Consider the following 16,591-nt stretch of genomic DNA (forward strand, 5'->3'; position numbering starts at 1 on the left):
AGAAGCGAGTCTGCCTAGCACATGAAGGTGACAGAGGCTTAATCAACACAAGAATGCGGACAAAGCCGATCACGGAGTCTTTTTGTGGCAAACATTGACAGGAGCCTTTTAAAATTTTCGAAAAGGAGGAATGAAAATCAAAAGCTCGAACTAAAACTGTCTTTTGTAGAGACATTGATACGGGAGGGAAGTCCCTTCAGTGTGTGTCTGGAGAGACAGGGTGTGCCCTGTCCTGGTCCCCACCCTACATACCTTGACGAGCGTCTCCTCGGCTCACACTACTGTGACAAGCAGTGCACAGACGCGGAATCCCAGCCTAGACCCGTGACCCAGGCGAAAACAGGCACACGCCGGCCTGGAGCCCCACGCAGCCTGGCTTTTGTCACTGGAATGCTCCGTGGGGTTCTGTGAGTTGTTACATTTTGCCTCATTTTCTGAAAATGATTTTTATTTTAAAGGTGGAAGGAAAAAAAGCATATTATTTTAAAAGGATAGTGGTGAATCTTCTGAAGTAATAATTCTTGCCCAAAGTGATAATCACTCCTGATTTTTTTAGTTTTATCGTTTTGAAATCCCTAACGTTAGATTTTCTTAAATATCTTCTTGTGGTGACTAATTTCAAGCTGGTAGACCAGTAAGGAGGACCACAAGGCAGGGACCGGAGTTCTGAAAATAGGACCTGTAGTTATAGTAGTCTCCATGAGAAAATTGTTTATATCTAGATTTTTACTGCCTACTACAGTGTCTACCAGCCATGTATGCCTTCTTAAATTTAAGTCGCTTAAAACTAAATAATATTCAAATTTCAGTCCCTCAGTTGCACTAGTCACAGTTCAAATGCTCAATTGCCACAGTGATCAAATAATAATAAATAATAATACAGTTGATAGAGCTTTTTAAATAAGTTACCACCTACATTGGGCAGTTCTATACTAAATATTTGCCAACTAACATTATATATTCCAAAATATGTATAGTAACATTGAAATTTTAAAAACTCCCTACTTACTGAATTGTGTACTTTTAAAACTATATAAAAACACAAGTTTGGAATGACTCAGTAGGTGTTTGTTTGGTGTGATTCTCGTTATTTTGTTTCATATCTCTTACAGAAAAAAGCAAGCTTGATTTTACATATCTTCAACAGTTTCTCATTGCCAAAATCTAAATGTGAATGCATAGATTAGATGTCTGCACTAATGTGTGTACACACACACACACACAACCACACACACATTACTGAAGTACACCTTTATTAGATGTCGCTTGCTGTAAGGATTATTATTCTTGGACTTCAAGGTCGATGAGTCAGCTGATTGCTTTATTGAAATGGACTTTCCAAATCCATCGCTTTCAGTGAAATCTGTCATCAAATATAAAGTGTAGGTCATCTTCTTAAAAAACTCGCAAACTTGGCAGACTGGAAAATAGCCAATCTATGTCTTTTCTCACTCAGTGGAACTAAGAAAGCAACTGCCTTCCATTAAAAAAAAATCCTATTTTTACTGATTAGCTTACTTTGAGAATTTCTTCAGATTATCTATAATTCTGTAATTTCAGATGTCTTCTATGCTTTCTTTGAAAAAAATATTGTTTGAGACTCATGAAATAATCTCGTATCAAGAGGACCAGTGTCCCACTGGCCCAGTGGAGGGGGAGTGAGATGGAAGTGGAGGTGGAGCCATCCTCTGTCCACACTTTTTTTTTTTTTGAGACGGAGTCTGGCTCTGTGGCCCAGGCTGGAGTGCAGTGGTGTCATCTCGGCTCACTGCAAGCTCCACCTCCTGGGTTCACGCCATTCTCCTGCCTCAGCCTCCCAAGTAGGTGGGACCACAGGCGCCTGCCACCACACCCAGCTAATTTTTTGTATTTTTAGTAGAGACATGGTTTCACCACGTTAGCCAGGATGGTCTCGATCTCCTGATCTCGTGATCCGCCCACTTCAGCCTCCCAAAGTGCTGGGATTACAGGCATGAGCCACTGCACCCGGCCTGTCCACACCTTTAATGCAGTTGACTTAAGTTGTGTTCAGGTGTTTAAGCAGAAGCAAGGAATCTGGCTCCAATGTTGGTGGAAAATAGCCTCCTATTTAGAGGCAATACAACAAAGAAATTCTGAGCATCATGTCTTCCAGGAATTGCAGTTGGTGTGAATATCATGTAGTTGGGCCTCAGAGACAAACACCAGGTTAATCCTCAAGGACAAACAGGAAGCAAGTGTGTCTAGTAGTAAAGAGGGCGATTGTAGGCTTGGATGGACCAGCCACTTAACAGGTGGGATATCTTGGTGTGTTACTTCGTCTTTCAATCCCTAATTTCCTCATCTGTAAGAGGGAGATAATAAAAGTACCTAAATGTCGCTGTGTCATTGTAAAGATGAAAAGAATTCACTTATGTAAAACGCCTATGACAGTGCCTGGAACAGCAAATACTCAATACATTGTGCTGTTTGCTGTGACTTTTAATAATAGTGTCATTACTTTTTGTCATTCATTTTATTTTTTAATTCTTTATTGAAAAAAATACATGTACATATTTTAGGGATGCATGTGATAATTTCATACATTCATAAAATCAAATCATGGTAACTGGCATATCTATCACCTGAACATTTATCTTTTCTTTATGCTAGGAACACTTCAAGTATTCTCTTCTAGTTATTTTGAAATGTACAAGTGATTAATGCTAACTGTGGCATCCTACTGATCTGAACACCAGGTCTCATCTCTTCCATCTAACTCTATATTTGCACACATTAATCTAGTTGTGTCATTACTATTTCCACAAGCTCATCACTCTGCCATGTGTGGAGTTTCCCTGCCCCTTCTCAAAAATGCAAGAAAGACACACTGGTGAGGTCTGGCAAGGGCTACACACTCTGGCAGGATAGAGATGGGTTCTGGACTTTTGCCTACCCCTCTTCATAGCTTGCCAGATATGACAAAGAATCACAATGACTACTGTGTCTGTCAAATTTTGTACTGATATGTTAGGCACAAAAACATAATACAATCTGTATTTAAATGCAATGGCTTCTGAAATGCAACCTTGATTATTAAGCCAATAAATTGTTGAAGAGTTTTGGCCCAGATATAGTGAAAGTGTGTTAAGCTCCAGAGATGTGTACAACACAGGATTAGGAGACACAAATGAAGGGTTATAAGAATCACTCTCAATTTGCATATGTGAACACTCTCCTTTTAAATAGTAGAATTAATGCTACCAAATATCATCTTTGTGGATGTGAAGAATAAAAAAGTCAATACACATAAAGTCGTTAGCATGGCCCCTGGAATAAATTGAGGGCAGAGTGTTAGCCCTTATAGTGATAATTATTATTCAACTATAACAAGAATTTCTTATAGCCAGTAGTAATTACAAATTATTCAAACTTAAGGCTGAGTGTGATGGCGCGCACCTGTAGTCCCAGCTACTCGGGAAGCTGACGCAGGAAAATCGCTTGAACCCAGGAGGCAGAGGTTGTAGTAAGCCAAGATTGTGCCACTACACTCGAGTCTGGGTGACAGCGAGACTCCATCTGAAGAAAAAAAAAAAAAAGAAAAGAAAAGAAAAAAATTATTCAAACCTAGAAAGCAAATACTAGACAAAGCCTTTCACATTTCAAGCTTTTCCTTGTCAATGAAAATCTGCCCGAGAACAAAGTTCTGGACAAGGAATCACGACTCCAAGTTCATGTTCTGGGTCTGCCACTCCCTGGCTAATGACTTTGCCAGGTCAGAGCTTGTCCGGGGCCTGGGCTTCCTGGTCAGTGAAGTGAATGCTTGCAAAGTCCTTTCCAGCTTGAGAATGTGGACTCTACCAGTACATCTAACAGATTTATTTAAAATGAAAAATTCTGAGCATGATATGTTTTATGTTGAAAAGTACACATAAAATAGCTGACTTCTAAAAATAAATATTTTTTATTTATGTAAATCCATGTCTATACAACTGCAAACTTTTGATCTCTAAGCTCTTTTTTGGAACACACACTTTGATGGATTTCAATAAACATGAATAAATTTTTAAAAATCTTACATTTATAAAGTTTACAAAGCACCTAAGTGTGAGCTTTTAGTGATTACACTGAAATTCATATAAATATAGTTTGCAGGATTTTTTTTTTGAGACTTGGTTCAAATTAAAATGTCATTTAAAAAAATGTCAGTTTTGCCCCATTTCAAATAAGCTAAAGTTACTCCCTCTTCACTCCTTTGAATCCCATCACAATTACTTCTCCCAGAAAACTCTTCGGTCTTCTATACATTTACCTAGGTCCAGTCTGCCTTTTGAGATCCATCAGCATCCCATTTGTTTCCAGGGAATCTGCCTTCCAGAGCCCACAAGGCAGGCCCCCGAGTGCCGGGGTGTGTCTGGGCCACGCCTCTCAAGCTGAGCTTGGGCTGTCTTTGAAGACTCCTCTTACCTTTTTATGCACAGGCTGGTTTGACTGGGGATTTCTTAGCAGGCATTGCTTGTTTCTAAGTGTTCACGGTGAGCTACATAAAGGCTGTGTGGTTTTAGGCAAGCCAATCAACCTCTTTGTGTATCAGTTTCCTTATTTGTAATGGAGAATATCAATGCAGACCTCGTAGCCCTGCTGAAAAGATTACATGAGATTATGTATGTAAAGCTTTTATCTAGGTTTCTACCTCACTAACTAGTGGAAGCAATATTAGTAATTGACAGGTTTTGGATGAGTAGCAGTAATAATAATACCAATGCAGCAACAGTAGTGATAATACTACTACTGGAAAGTAGCATCCAAGTAGGTATGTGCCAACTACTATATTAAACCGTCCGTATGTCTTATCTCAACCAATACCATGAGGAAGGTTCTTGCAGCATGCTCATTTTAGCAAACCAACACATGGAGCCTCAGAGGAGTTAAGGAACTTGCCCAAGGCTAGTCAAGTAGAAAGTGACAGAGATGGGAAATGAGCCCAGGCAGCCTAAGTCTGCAGCGAGTGTTCTTAATCTTTTTACTAATGAAGACTATAAATTGGATATGGTGGCTCATGCCTCTAATTCAAGCATTTTGGGAAGCCAAGATGGGAGGATAGCTTGAGGCCAGGAGTTCAAGAACAGACTGAGCAACATAGCAAGACCCCATCTCTATAAAAAATAAAAAAATGAGCCAGGCATGGTGTTGTGTGCCTGTAGACTTAGCTACTTGGGAGGAGAATTGCTTGAGCCTGGGAGCATGAGGCTGCAGTAAGCTATGATCACATTACTCCGCTCCAGCCTGGGTGATAGAGCAAGACCCCATCTCTAAAAATATTAAATAAGTAAATAAATAAAAAGACTATGGAACTGTCAGTTTACATCGCAATGGCATCCGTCATCAACATTGCTTGTCCAAGCCATATCACTCCATCAAGGTCTGCAGGTTGAGGGAGGCAGCCTGAAGCCATCAGGTTTTCTTTTCCAAACCTCTTCAACCTCTCCAGACATCCTGGAATGAGTCCCTGAGAGCCAGCTAGTAACTAGAGGGGGAAAAGTGTCTAAAAGTGGAAGAAACTGTCTTCATATGAACAGTAAGCTGGTTAGAGTGGATAAGCTTCAAAGCATACTATCTGAGAAGCACTGTCAGGGTTTGTCAAGTGTTCCTGGACTGAAACAATTACCTCATGCAGAGTGAAGACTTTTCCATAAGAACTGCTTGAAATAGGCTGCCCACAGCCCTGGGCAGCTTTGCTTTTTCACCATCTGGGCACGGTTTGTTTGTGTTCCGTTCTCTGGAGTGCGAGGGTGGGGAGGAAACCTTCATCCCTGTGACAAACTTCAAGAGGAATGCAAACAGGAGGGGACACAAGGCCCATTGGGCACGTCTCATGGCTTTTAGCTCTTGGATTAGGGCTTAGGAGAGCAAAACCTCAGTCTTTTTAGTTACTTTAGTTATCATCAACTCTGGATTCAGGTGTTTCAGAAACAGCTAGATCCTCACTTGAGACATCTCATAAGTCTCAAGTGAAAATGCATTTACATCTGAAAAATATTGGGTCATTGGGCTGGGAGAGTAGCCATCTCTGTCCCAAAGCCCATTCAGAGTTTTCACCTAAGTCCCAAGTAGCTAAGAATACAGGCACACACCACCATGCCTGGCTCATTTTTTAATATTTTGTAGAGATGGGGGTCTTGCTTTATTGCCCAGTCTGTTCTTGAACTCCTGACCTCAAGCTATCCTCCCATCTTGGCCTCCCAAAAAGCTGGAATTGGAGGCACGAGCCACCATATCTGATTTATAGTCTTCATTAATAGGTGAAAAGCCTCTCTGTAGCCTGTATTGTGGGATTTGCTGCTTCTTAAACTGGATCTTGAACTTAAAAAAGAGAGTGTGTTTAGTAAGAAATATTTTTGGGCACTTCAACTATGTTTTCTTAGCTTCAAATATTCCTAAAGAAAATTGATGGAATTGATTTAGTAATTTGAAAGGTTAAAGAGCACTCATGAAAATGATATCCTAGGCTGGGCGTGGTGGCTTATGCCTGTAATCCCAGCACTTTGGGAGGCCAAGGCGGATGGATCATTTGAGGTCAGGAGTTTGAGACCAGCCTGGCCAACAAGGTGAAACCTCGTCTCTACTAAAAATACAAAAAAAAAAAAAAAAACTTAGCTGGATGTGGTATCGCACGCCTGTAGTCCCAGCTACTCAGGAAGCTGAGGCAGGAGAATCATTTGAACCTGGTAGGTGGAGGTTGCAGTGAGCCAAGATTGTGCCACTGCACTCCAGCCTAGGCGACAGAGCAAGACTTTGTCTTAAAAAAATAAAAAGAAAAAAGAGAAAAAATGACATCCCTCTGTGCTAAGTGTCCGTAGATGCAACTATTTCATAGTTCTAGCCTCAAGTCAATCCCTAGAATTAAGAAAACTCTTATGTAAAATGTGTTTATTGCTTTTATTTATTCAACTTTGTGAACTATGAATCACAGCATCATGAGGTTAGTGTAGAAGCGGGGTGAGATGTAAACCAACCTGTATCGTAGAAACTGTCCTCGGTCTGGAATCACAGAAGTGTTTTTATCCTGACCTAGGCTTGCCAAAGCTGTGCCTATCAACACCACAAAACTAGCCTAAAATGAGACCCTCCATCAACTACCTTAGTTCTCTGGACTTCCTCACTGAAGATTTCTGGTCTGGGATTGTAGAAGGACAATGGAAGGGTGTGGAAGTATGACAGAAGAAGGTAAAGGGTGTGATTGTACACATGGGTATGTGTGTGTGTCTATGCACAACCACAGACCACAGATGGGGGAATGGATGGACAGTTGATGCACTGCTAGACGGTTGAGGCTGCAACTGTGGAATATTCGGGGCAATTTACAGATAGTAACAAATACGAACAGGAAGACTTATCTCCATGATGCCAAAAAAGAGGTCTGATTGGGTTTTTTCTTCTCACTGAATTGTCTTTCTGTCTGAGGCACATGACAGTGATATGGCTTTAACGGAAGGGGCAGAAGTTTAATTGAACTTGATGAATTAGAAAATAACCTTGAAAAGAGCAACAAGTTCCAGCGAAATCAGTGCAAGGCAGCACATCTACAAACAAAAATCGTCTATAATTTGCTACAGTACAGTGTGAAGACTGCCTTGCATAGACATAGCAGAAAAACTGAGAGGTCCTAGTACTGCTGAGATATTAATGTTATTAGTAATGTCAAGAAGACTTTAGGATTCAGTCAAAGCTATATGGCATGGTTCTCAAACTCTAGCGTGCATCAGAATCACTTGGAGGGCTTACTAAAACTCCTTATTATTGCTAGGCCTCATACCCTGAGTTTTCAGCATTAAATCTTGGGTGACTGCATTTTTAACGCGTTCCCAATAGACGCTGGTGCTGCTGGTGAGGGCCCATACTTAAAGAACCACTGCCATCTAGTAACCAGAAGCAGAGAATAATCCATCATTCTGCTCCATTTGGTAGATTATTGTATCCTCATTCTGATGACTAGATTTGAAAAGGTATGCAGAGAAATGGTAAATGATATGGAAAAAGGGATCAGGAAAATGATCAAAAGGATATAAAATAAAATCAGAAACATATGACATAAATGAGAGTTTTATTTGAAGAAGAAGAGAACAATATTGTTTAATGAATATTTTCAATATATCAATGTTGACTGGGATTAAGGGGTTCTCTGTACCTCCAGGGGCTTGGCCAAGACAAAAATAGAATTACAATATAATAAGAAAGATCAAGATTTGGAATATCCAAACACTGCAAGGCACTGAGAAAAAAGTGTACAACTTCAGTTTCCAAAGAGATCTCGGCTTAGGTGATTTAGATTTGATATAGAAAATTCTACTTCATATGTTTTCTTCCAATTATTAGATTCTATAGAATCCCAGAGTAAATTTGTTCATGCTTCAAAAGGGTCTAGGAAGGAGTAAGGATATAGTTGGACCAGAACACATTTTCCCTTAGGTTTTATCCCAGTAACCACATATATCTGTAAAAGACAGGCCTTCATTTCTCCTTATGTGGAAGGTTTGTATTTTCGTCAACCCAAGTAAGAATCCCGTAGATTCAAAATATCTTGTTTGGTGAGAAATGCAAATCCAAGCCATACAGAGAATTCCATAAGATGCTCTTTTGCCTTTTAAAGTATTCTATTGGTAACTGTCTGTTCAAATAGTCAACTACCAAGGGAATCTGTGCCCTAGTAAATGTTTTTATTTATGTCCCAAACTTATTTTCAATTGAAATTTGTTCACTCGTGCTTGATGCTAGTATTTGAATTTTTTATGATTAAAAAATTCCTGGATGTCTTCTGTAAGTATCTTATACAGTGGACATATATAAGTTATATATTAAAATCCACTTTAACTATGTACTTTAATATGCTTGTATTGGTTTAAAAAAATGTTCTCACTTCCTTGGGCAGAAAGGTAGCAGAGTACCTGTGACCAGGGTAACTATTAACATTAATAGTATTTTTGATGCTGAAAAATAAAAGGCTACATATAAGTGTCAAATGAAGGTGAGCTATTTTTAAATTTCTCTGATGTACCTGTCTAGAAAAGGTTGCTTTGGAATAAGTTCAGCTGAATTTTAGAACTCAGAGAACAAAGGTTTTCATCTCAATCATCTCAAGATAAATTCATGCAGACACATGCAGCCCCCAAACACAAGCCACTCATGTCCTAAAGAAAACTGTCCTTGAAGAAATGGAGGTGAAAACCTTTGCTGTCAGGTATACATACACACACCTAGAGAAACACATTGCATCTACATAAAGCTTCTGAAAGAACTAAATTAAGATAATGATCATTAGGATTTTAAAAAGTTAGTTCATTAACATGGAAAAAATACATTTATGGGTCTTTATTAGACCCTGAGAAGCTGTAGGAAAAGTTCAAAGTTCATCTCCATTGAATACAGACTAGTTATTAACCTCTGACAAAAATAAACACTTCAAATATATATTATTTATATGTTATAGTTACGTTATATATATTCAAATATATATTATTTATATGTTATATTTATGTTATATATATGTATTTGTACGTTATATTAAAAGTGTGACACATATCATTGTGAATCAGTGTTGTCTATAGACCGTCAACATCAGCATCGCGGGAGCTTGTTGGAAATTCAGCCATGCCCCAGACTGACTGAAGCAGAATTTGCATTTTAACAAAATTCTCGGGTGATTTGTATACTCTTCAGATAGTTAAAGTTTGAGGAGCTCTAGCCAAAATTACCAATATTTTTTCTGTAATTTTTTTTTTTTTTTTTTTTTTTTTTTTTTTTTGAGATGGAGTCTTGCTCTGTCGCCCAGACTGGAGTGCAGTGGCACAATCTCGGCTCACTGCAAGCTCCGCCTCCCGGGTTCACGCCATTCTCCTGCCTCAGCTTTCTGAGTAGCTGGGACTACAGGTACCCGCCATCACACCCGGCTAATTTTTTGTATTTTTAGTAGAGACGGGGTTTCACCGTGTTAGCCAGGATGGTCTCGATCTCCTGACCTCGTGATCTGCCCGCCTCGGCCTCCCAAAGTGCTGGGATTACAGGTGTGAGCCACTGCGCCCAGCCTGTAATTTTTTTAGAAGACAGATTTGTCTGTGAATTCAAGCCGTGATGTATAAACCTATTAGTTTGTGATTCTTAGAATTCTAAACAGACTTAGAAGTCCTAACCATATATCGAAACATTCAATAATTATGACAAATTTTAAAGGGGATAATAAGGCAGTCTTTTCCTTTATTACACCAGGCATACAATCAATATAGAAACTTAAACATTATTCAAAATCACAACATAGTAGTCACTTAATATGTATTTCAAATCTGAAATGGCAAGTCATCCTAACTTCATATTATCATATATTACTATAAAATAAAGTCAATCATTATTTTAATAATGGATTAAGCATTTTTTTAAAAAAGCCTAAGAAGTCTCCACGATATTTTTATTGGCACTAAGTATCTCTATTCCTCATCTGCTCTTTTAAACTTCTTGTTTCAATCCTATTTTAAATCCTGGGGAGTCTAAGACTATTTCTGCTCGGCCAAGTCAACCAAGGAATCCACCCGTCCTGAACCTGGCTCCTTAATGTAGGCTCCAGGCAAGGAGGGGCTGTACCTCCACCCTGCTTCCCCGCCCCAGGTACCTTTAAAAACAAACTTCACTTATAGAAAGAAATACAGAGTTAAAGGAATAAAAGGAAACAAAACGCTAGATAGTCATAACTTGGATGACTAGTTTTGACTAATTCAGGATTCTGGTAAAGTAGTGGAACTGTCCTAGTTACAAGGATAACTGTTTCTACTGGAAAAATATCAATTCCTTGGTAGCTAGAAATTTTAATTATGTGGAGTAAAAGATTGCCTGCTACCTCAAGACTGTTGGAAATAAGACAGTTTTCCATGAGGTCTTTGGTCCTGTTGCAAAGTTAATATTATTGGGTATACGTGTGCATAAATACATACATACACATATGTACATTGAGATGTGTGCACATTTAAAAATAATTAGCTCCACAGGAAAAAAGAAACCTTGTAGAAAACCACATAAATCTCCAAAATTTTTCACAATTTAAACAGTAAGGGCATGTTATTAGTTGAATTGAAAAATCTCTTAACTGAAACTATATGTTTTTAAAACATGGGCCAAAAGCAACCATGTAACTAGTGTAATTTTAAACAGGAAATTTTATAGCTTTTTTTTTTTTTGAGAGGGAGTCTTGCTCTGTCACCCAGGCTGGAGTGCAGTGGTGCGATCTTGGTTCACTGCTACCTCCGCCTCCTGTCTTCCAGCAGTTCTCCTGCCTCAGCCTCCTGTGTAGCTGGGATTACAGGCACCCGCCACCACGCCCGGCTAAATTTTATTTTTAGTAGAGACAGGGTTTGCCATATTGGTCAGGCTGGTTTCGAACTCCTGACCTCAGATGATCCACCTGCCTTGGCCCCCCAAAGTGCTGGGATTACAGGCATGAGCCACTGCGCCAGGCCAAGTTTTATGTCTTAAATGTAGAGCCAAAACTCTATGACAGGAACATGTTACAAATCAGTTTCCTCAGCCCTGGTATCCACTGAGGGATGAAAGATTGCAAGGTACAGGGAAGGAGCAAGACTTAGACTTTGGAAAACCTGGCTTCAAATTCTGACTCTATCCTTGTGCTTTGTGGCCTCGGGCACATTTTTTATCCTCTCCTCTCTTAGTCTTAGTTTTCTCACTTATAAAAGTAGTAGTTTTGTAATTATAGTAAAACACACAGCATGGGGCCTGGCACACGTGGTCACAACAAGTACATATTATTCTCATTATAATTCTGACTATTGGAGATATGCAAATGGAGCCACTATTTTTATAAAATCATCTTTTATTCCTTTAAAACCTCATTATGGATATTTCCTAGCCCCTCTCAAAACCAACTTACCTTTGTCAAGTCTCCTATGGTGATGCTATTCAATTTTAATTAATTAAAAACAGACTCATCATGTTCAACCTACTAACTCCATCAAATGTTCAAAAGAAATGCTTTAAAGGCATAAGTTTAATTAGATTGATCTTACAGTGATATGTATTGAAAATTCTTTCTCACTTCTTAAGTATTTCAGTCCCTCTCTCGCTTCCATAAGTAACCTCAGGGAGGAGACACAGATTCAAGTAGAGGATTTATTCACACGTGTGCTACATTAGAAGAGGCTCTGGAGAGAAGGCATCAGCATGCAGGCTCCCAGAATGGTCTTGAGACCACCCTGGGCATCACATCTGGGACAAGCCAATGAGGTTAATTTATTACAAATGATTCCCCAATGACCCTGAAATACTGCTTTTGCTGCCATCTGAATGGGCTAAGTTGATGTGCTGCCAAGAATTTTTTCCACTGATTATATAGACATAACTATAAATCCATTGCAAATGGAGGGAAGGTACCTGTGTCTACATTTGTCTGCATGAACAGAAAAGAAACCTGAGACACATTGATTTTACAATGTGTTTAAAGTGAATTCTTCTTTGCAATTTCCTGACTACATTCTTGCTCTCTGAAAACAGGCAATATGATTTTTATTGTGTATAAATTGGTTTTTGGTGAAAAGGAGTTAAAAGATTTCAAACTTAACTTTTCATCAACAGCCAATGGTCGTTCTGTTTATGACCTTACAGGATATAGCTGGTATATATCACAGTCATAGACGGATGCTGTGCACTGACAAACAAACCTAATCATTAAAATAGGGGACTGCCTGTTTCAAATGCATTATGCACCACAGACAGTATGAACCAGAAAAACTTGGCCTATAATATTTGTTCTAATTATCTCAATCAAGAATAACCACTAATATATTCTCAGAGAGAGAGGAAAGGTGATTTTTTAATTTCATGATAATGTCGCATTAGTTTTTTTCAGAATATATTAAAATAAATTTAATCTACTTTCAATTGCTATTATTAATATTTTTTTCCTTTTGTTTTCTGGAAACAATCAGACAATAGCTTAGGAGACTGCAATGGTGGATCTAATCAATCCTACTTCATATGAAAATCGAAACCTATTTCAGGATTCATTTTAGAAAGTACATATTGAAAAACTATATTGAAAAATGACCCGTTGGAATCTAGATTGACATGGCAACATTTGAAACAAGTGGCCTAGCTAACACAGTCAACCATGCAGAAGGAGTTGCAACATTTATAGAAACACAGAAGGAATTCTTGTGAACAGTAATTGCCGAAAGGAAAGAAAGAATGGATAAGAATGGGTTCATGGTTTCAGTGTCGGTGACATTACTGAGTTCATGTTAGCAAAATCAGGTCCCTTCCAAACACAATTATGTAAACTATTTGTATTGGATTGAAAGGGGTCATATTCTGTTACACACATGCAGCATTAAAAAAATCTACCATCATGTAAAAAAAATAGCCTGGAAAAAGTAAGTCTTTCTCAATTTTCCTCAATCATTCAAATTTATTTTAAAGTCCAGGTAAAAACTCTGAAACTCATTTACTTCTTATAACATCACGGGCGTATCATATCCCTTCCTTTCCTACCCCCAATCAGCCCTGCAAACAAAATATAAAAGGAAACCCTTGCCCCCAAGCAAAACAAAATAATATTGAGTGAAGAGCTCAACAATTTTTTTTTAATGGTGAAAACACTGGTAACATTATTTTCACTTCAATCACTTAACTCATCTAAACGATGTCATAGTTCCACGAATGCTAAGTGCTCCTGTGGCTTGAGAGGGAATCCAGTGCAAGGAATTCAAGGGAAGCATCTCAAACCTTGGCCAGGCAGTGGAAGTGCTTGGTAAATGCAGAGTCCTCCTGGGTGCAAGGGTGCTACACATCACTGGGCGAGCGCGCTCTCTGGGCGAGACTGGACGGGATGCAGCCGCAGCAAATGAGACAGAGCGCTTTCTGGATCTCTTGGTTTCTGAAAGCATATATGACAGGGTTGATGATGGAATTGTAGGTGGCGGGCAGGAGGGTGGCGTAGGTATAGATGGAGGGGTAGGTGTAATCTGCTATCAAGGAATAGAGGGTGAAAGGCATCCAGCAAGCAGCAAAGGTCCCCAGGATGATAGCCAGGGTGGAGACCCCTTTCCGGGTGGTCACATAGTGCGACGTGGCCAGGAAGTGGTGCTGCAGGGCTATCTGATGGGCGTGCCTCATCACAATCTTACAGATCTGGATGTAGAGCTGAAGCATGAGCGCGAACATGAAGAGGAAGGACACCGAGAGGATGGCCGCGTTGTTCTTGGTGAGCGGTCTGACCACGCTGCAGGTGGACTCGTCTCGGAGGCAGTTCCAGCCCATGACGGGCAGCAGCCCCAGGCAGATGGAGGTCCCCCAGAGCATGATGAGCATGACATAGGTAAACGTGACCGTCCTCTCCGAATGGTACGTCAGAGCGTAGTACAGTGAGAGGTAGCGGTCAACAGTGATAGCCAGCAAGCTGCAGACAGAGGCAGAGAAAGAGGCGACAATGAGGCCGATCGTGACCAGCTTGGTGGCTTCTGACTGAAGCAGGTAGGCAAAAACAAAATTGATGATGAGTCCAATGCCGGCCAGCAGGTCTGCAAGAGCCAGGCTGCCTATCAGCAGGAACATGGGCGCTCGCAGGCTGGGGTTGTGGAAGATGATAAGGACCACAATGGCATTTTCACAGGAGATGAGGGTTCCCGAGGTACACAAGACAATGTCCCAGGGGTTGACTACGAGCTCAGGCTCTGGCTCTACGGCAGGAACCCGGGAGGAGACAGCAGCCGAGATGTTCTCCGCAGCAGCGGCATCTAAATAATCCCGAGGCAGCCCGCTTAAATTGACCTTCAGGTCTTCATTCATTTTAACCCCTGTCCTCTTCAACGAAAAGACAGGCTTTTTAATGTTTAAATACAGCAGGGTGACAATCCAAGATCATGCAAAAAACACACAGACAAACAGAAAGCCAGCCCCTGCTCAGATACCAGTACCAAATGCCACAAGCTTCGGGAATGAGGAACTGTTGGGAAATGAAACAAAAGCCAAAGTCTCTGTGGTTTAAACCCCACAACAAAAATGCCGTTTGGCACTGGGGAAAACACAGGGTAGGACTTCAAAACACCAGCGTGAGCGAGACAGGCACACACGGACTCGCGGCGGTCTGTTTGCAAAAGCGCTGCGAATGCACATTGGAAAATCACATCTTGCATGCTGAAAACGAACAACTGTTTGACATCTGGGCTGCTGCCGAGAAAACCACGCGGCAGCGGCAGGTCTCGAGCCAGGGGCCGCCACCCTCGATGGAATATTTAAATCGACTATTTCCATCGAACTCCCACCCTCCAAACGCATCCCCCGCGCGCGTGCACATCCTCAAACGCACCCCCGACCGGAACAAAGAGGGGCTCCCAGACTCCCCCCGTGCGCACGGGGCAGTCGGGAGGGCCACGAGAGGGAGATGTGTGCAATGGAAGTACCGAGACAGACAGACAGACAGATGCCCATGCACCGCCGCCGCTCCCCTGGCGGCGGGGACGGGAGTCCGATGCGAAGGGGACAGACAGGGTGCGGGGACTGGCGGCCCGTGAGGGCGGAGGGGTCATCGAGGGGGTCACCTTGGCGCGCCCAGGCCGAGGGAGCTCCTCCGGTGCTTCCGAAGCGCGCGGGCTACTCGTGTCGCATGTCGGCGCAGGTGCCCGCTGTGGCAAGGGGCGGCGGCCGGGATCCGGAGCGGGCCGGGAGGGCGCCGGGCGCGCGCTCCACTGCAGGTGAGCGGCGCGGCTGCAGGTGAGCAGCAGGCAAGGCTCGCGCGCCCAGCTTTCGCCGCCGCGCCCGCCTGGCCCACACGCTCCCCGCGCGCGCGCCGCCCCCGCCCCGCGCGCGCCCGGCCACCCGCCCGCCCGCGGGATCCCCGGGAGGCCGCGCGCGCCCCCACGGGTCAGGGCTGCTCTAGGGTGCGGGCAGGCGAGGGCGGCTCCGGGGCGCAGGGCGAAAAGAGCCAGGAGGCTGAGAACTGCACGGTCGCGCTGCCTGCCTGCCGCGCTGCGCGCCCCACCACAGCCGGCGGCCCCGGGCTTGCACCGGGCGGGGCAGGGGAGCTGCCTGGGAGCCCTGTGACCTATTTCGTTCCTGCGGTTTCCCTGGGGAGCTCCAGTCTCTGCAGTCCTGGTTTTTCCACGCCTTTACCTAAACCGCAACATTCAGGGCCAAAAGAATTGCTTAGGATGATATTCACGATCAGCAGCAGGGGTGCGGGGTGGACAGGTTAGGGAAGCAGATCTTTAAAACAACAAAATGCCCAGCACGCTTTTTTAGAATTGCCCATGGTCCTGGACCCGGTTCATTATCACTGTTCCCCAGGAACATTTGCCTAACTGGATAGATGCTGCTGCTCTGCGGATCACCATTATCATCACCAAATTGCACTTATTAAGTGCTCTTTGAGCTGTGTTTTCAAATGGAAATCATTTACTGAGTTCTTGTAGAAGCTTCCTGCAGACATTGGCCAAACCCCAATTCATTTAGATACTGAAGTGGCGCTATTAATTTATTTTTTCATTTTGTCACATCAGTGGATTCTAAGATGAAGAACCTGATGGCTGTCTGCTTTTATGACCCCATGCCTCCTCTGGATATAAAAACCAGAGCACCTCAT

The 16,591-nt window shown here is 42.0% G+C and overlaps 1 protein-coding gene across 3 annotated transcripts; it reads right to left on the reverse strand.

The window, feature by feature from the left end:
- Positions 1-1,269: 1,269 nt before the first annotated feature.
- On the reverse strand, positions 1,270-15,996 carry GPR12 (G protein-coupled receptor 12). 3 transcript variants are annotated; one of them, XR_008651308.2, is made up of 4 exons: positions 15,552-15,996; positions 13,738-14,807; positions 3,418-3,537; positions 1,270-2,323 (listed from the first exon to the last, which is right to left on the reverse strand). XR_008651308.2 is itself a non-coding variant. In XM_055244551.2 (2 exons), exon 2 carries the CDS (start codon positions 14,797-14,799, stop codon positions 13,795-13,797), a length of 1,005 nt encoding a protein of 334 aa, XP_055100526.1. In that variant the 5' UTR covers positions 14,800-14,814; positions 15,552-15,996; the 3' UTR covers positions 10,178-13,794. The 3 variants fall into 3 exon arrangements, 1 of the variants encoding a protein (XP_055100526.1); XR_008651307.2 differs by having other exon boundaries at positions 13,738-14,814; XM_055244551.2 differs by lacking the exons at positions 1,270-2,323; positions 3,418-3,537 and having other exon boundaries at positions 10,178-14,814.
- Positions 15,997-16,591: the final 595 nt, after the last annotated feature.

The sequence above is a fragment of the Symphalangus syndactylus genome, chromosome 15, assembly GCF_028878055.3.
Source record: "Symphalangus syndactylus isolate Jambi chromosome 15, NHGRI_mSymSyn1-v2.1_pri, whole genome shotgun sequence".
Lineage (NCBI taxonomy): Eukaryota > Metazoa > Chordata > Mammalia > Primates > Hylobatidae > Symphalangus > Symphalangus syndactylus.

Bases quoted from the DNA above. Each gene is read 5' to 3' on its own strand.
- GPR12 (XM_055244551.2), bottom strand. From the start codon at position 14,799: ATGAATGAAGACCTGAAGGTCAATTTAAGCGGGCTGCCTCGGGATTAT.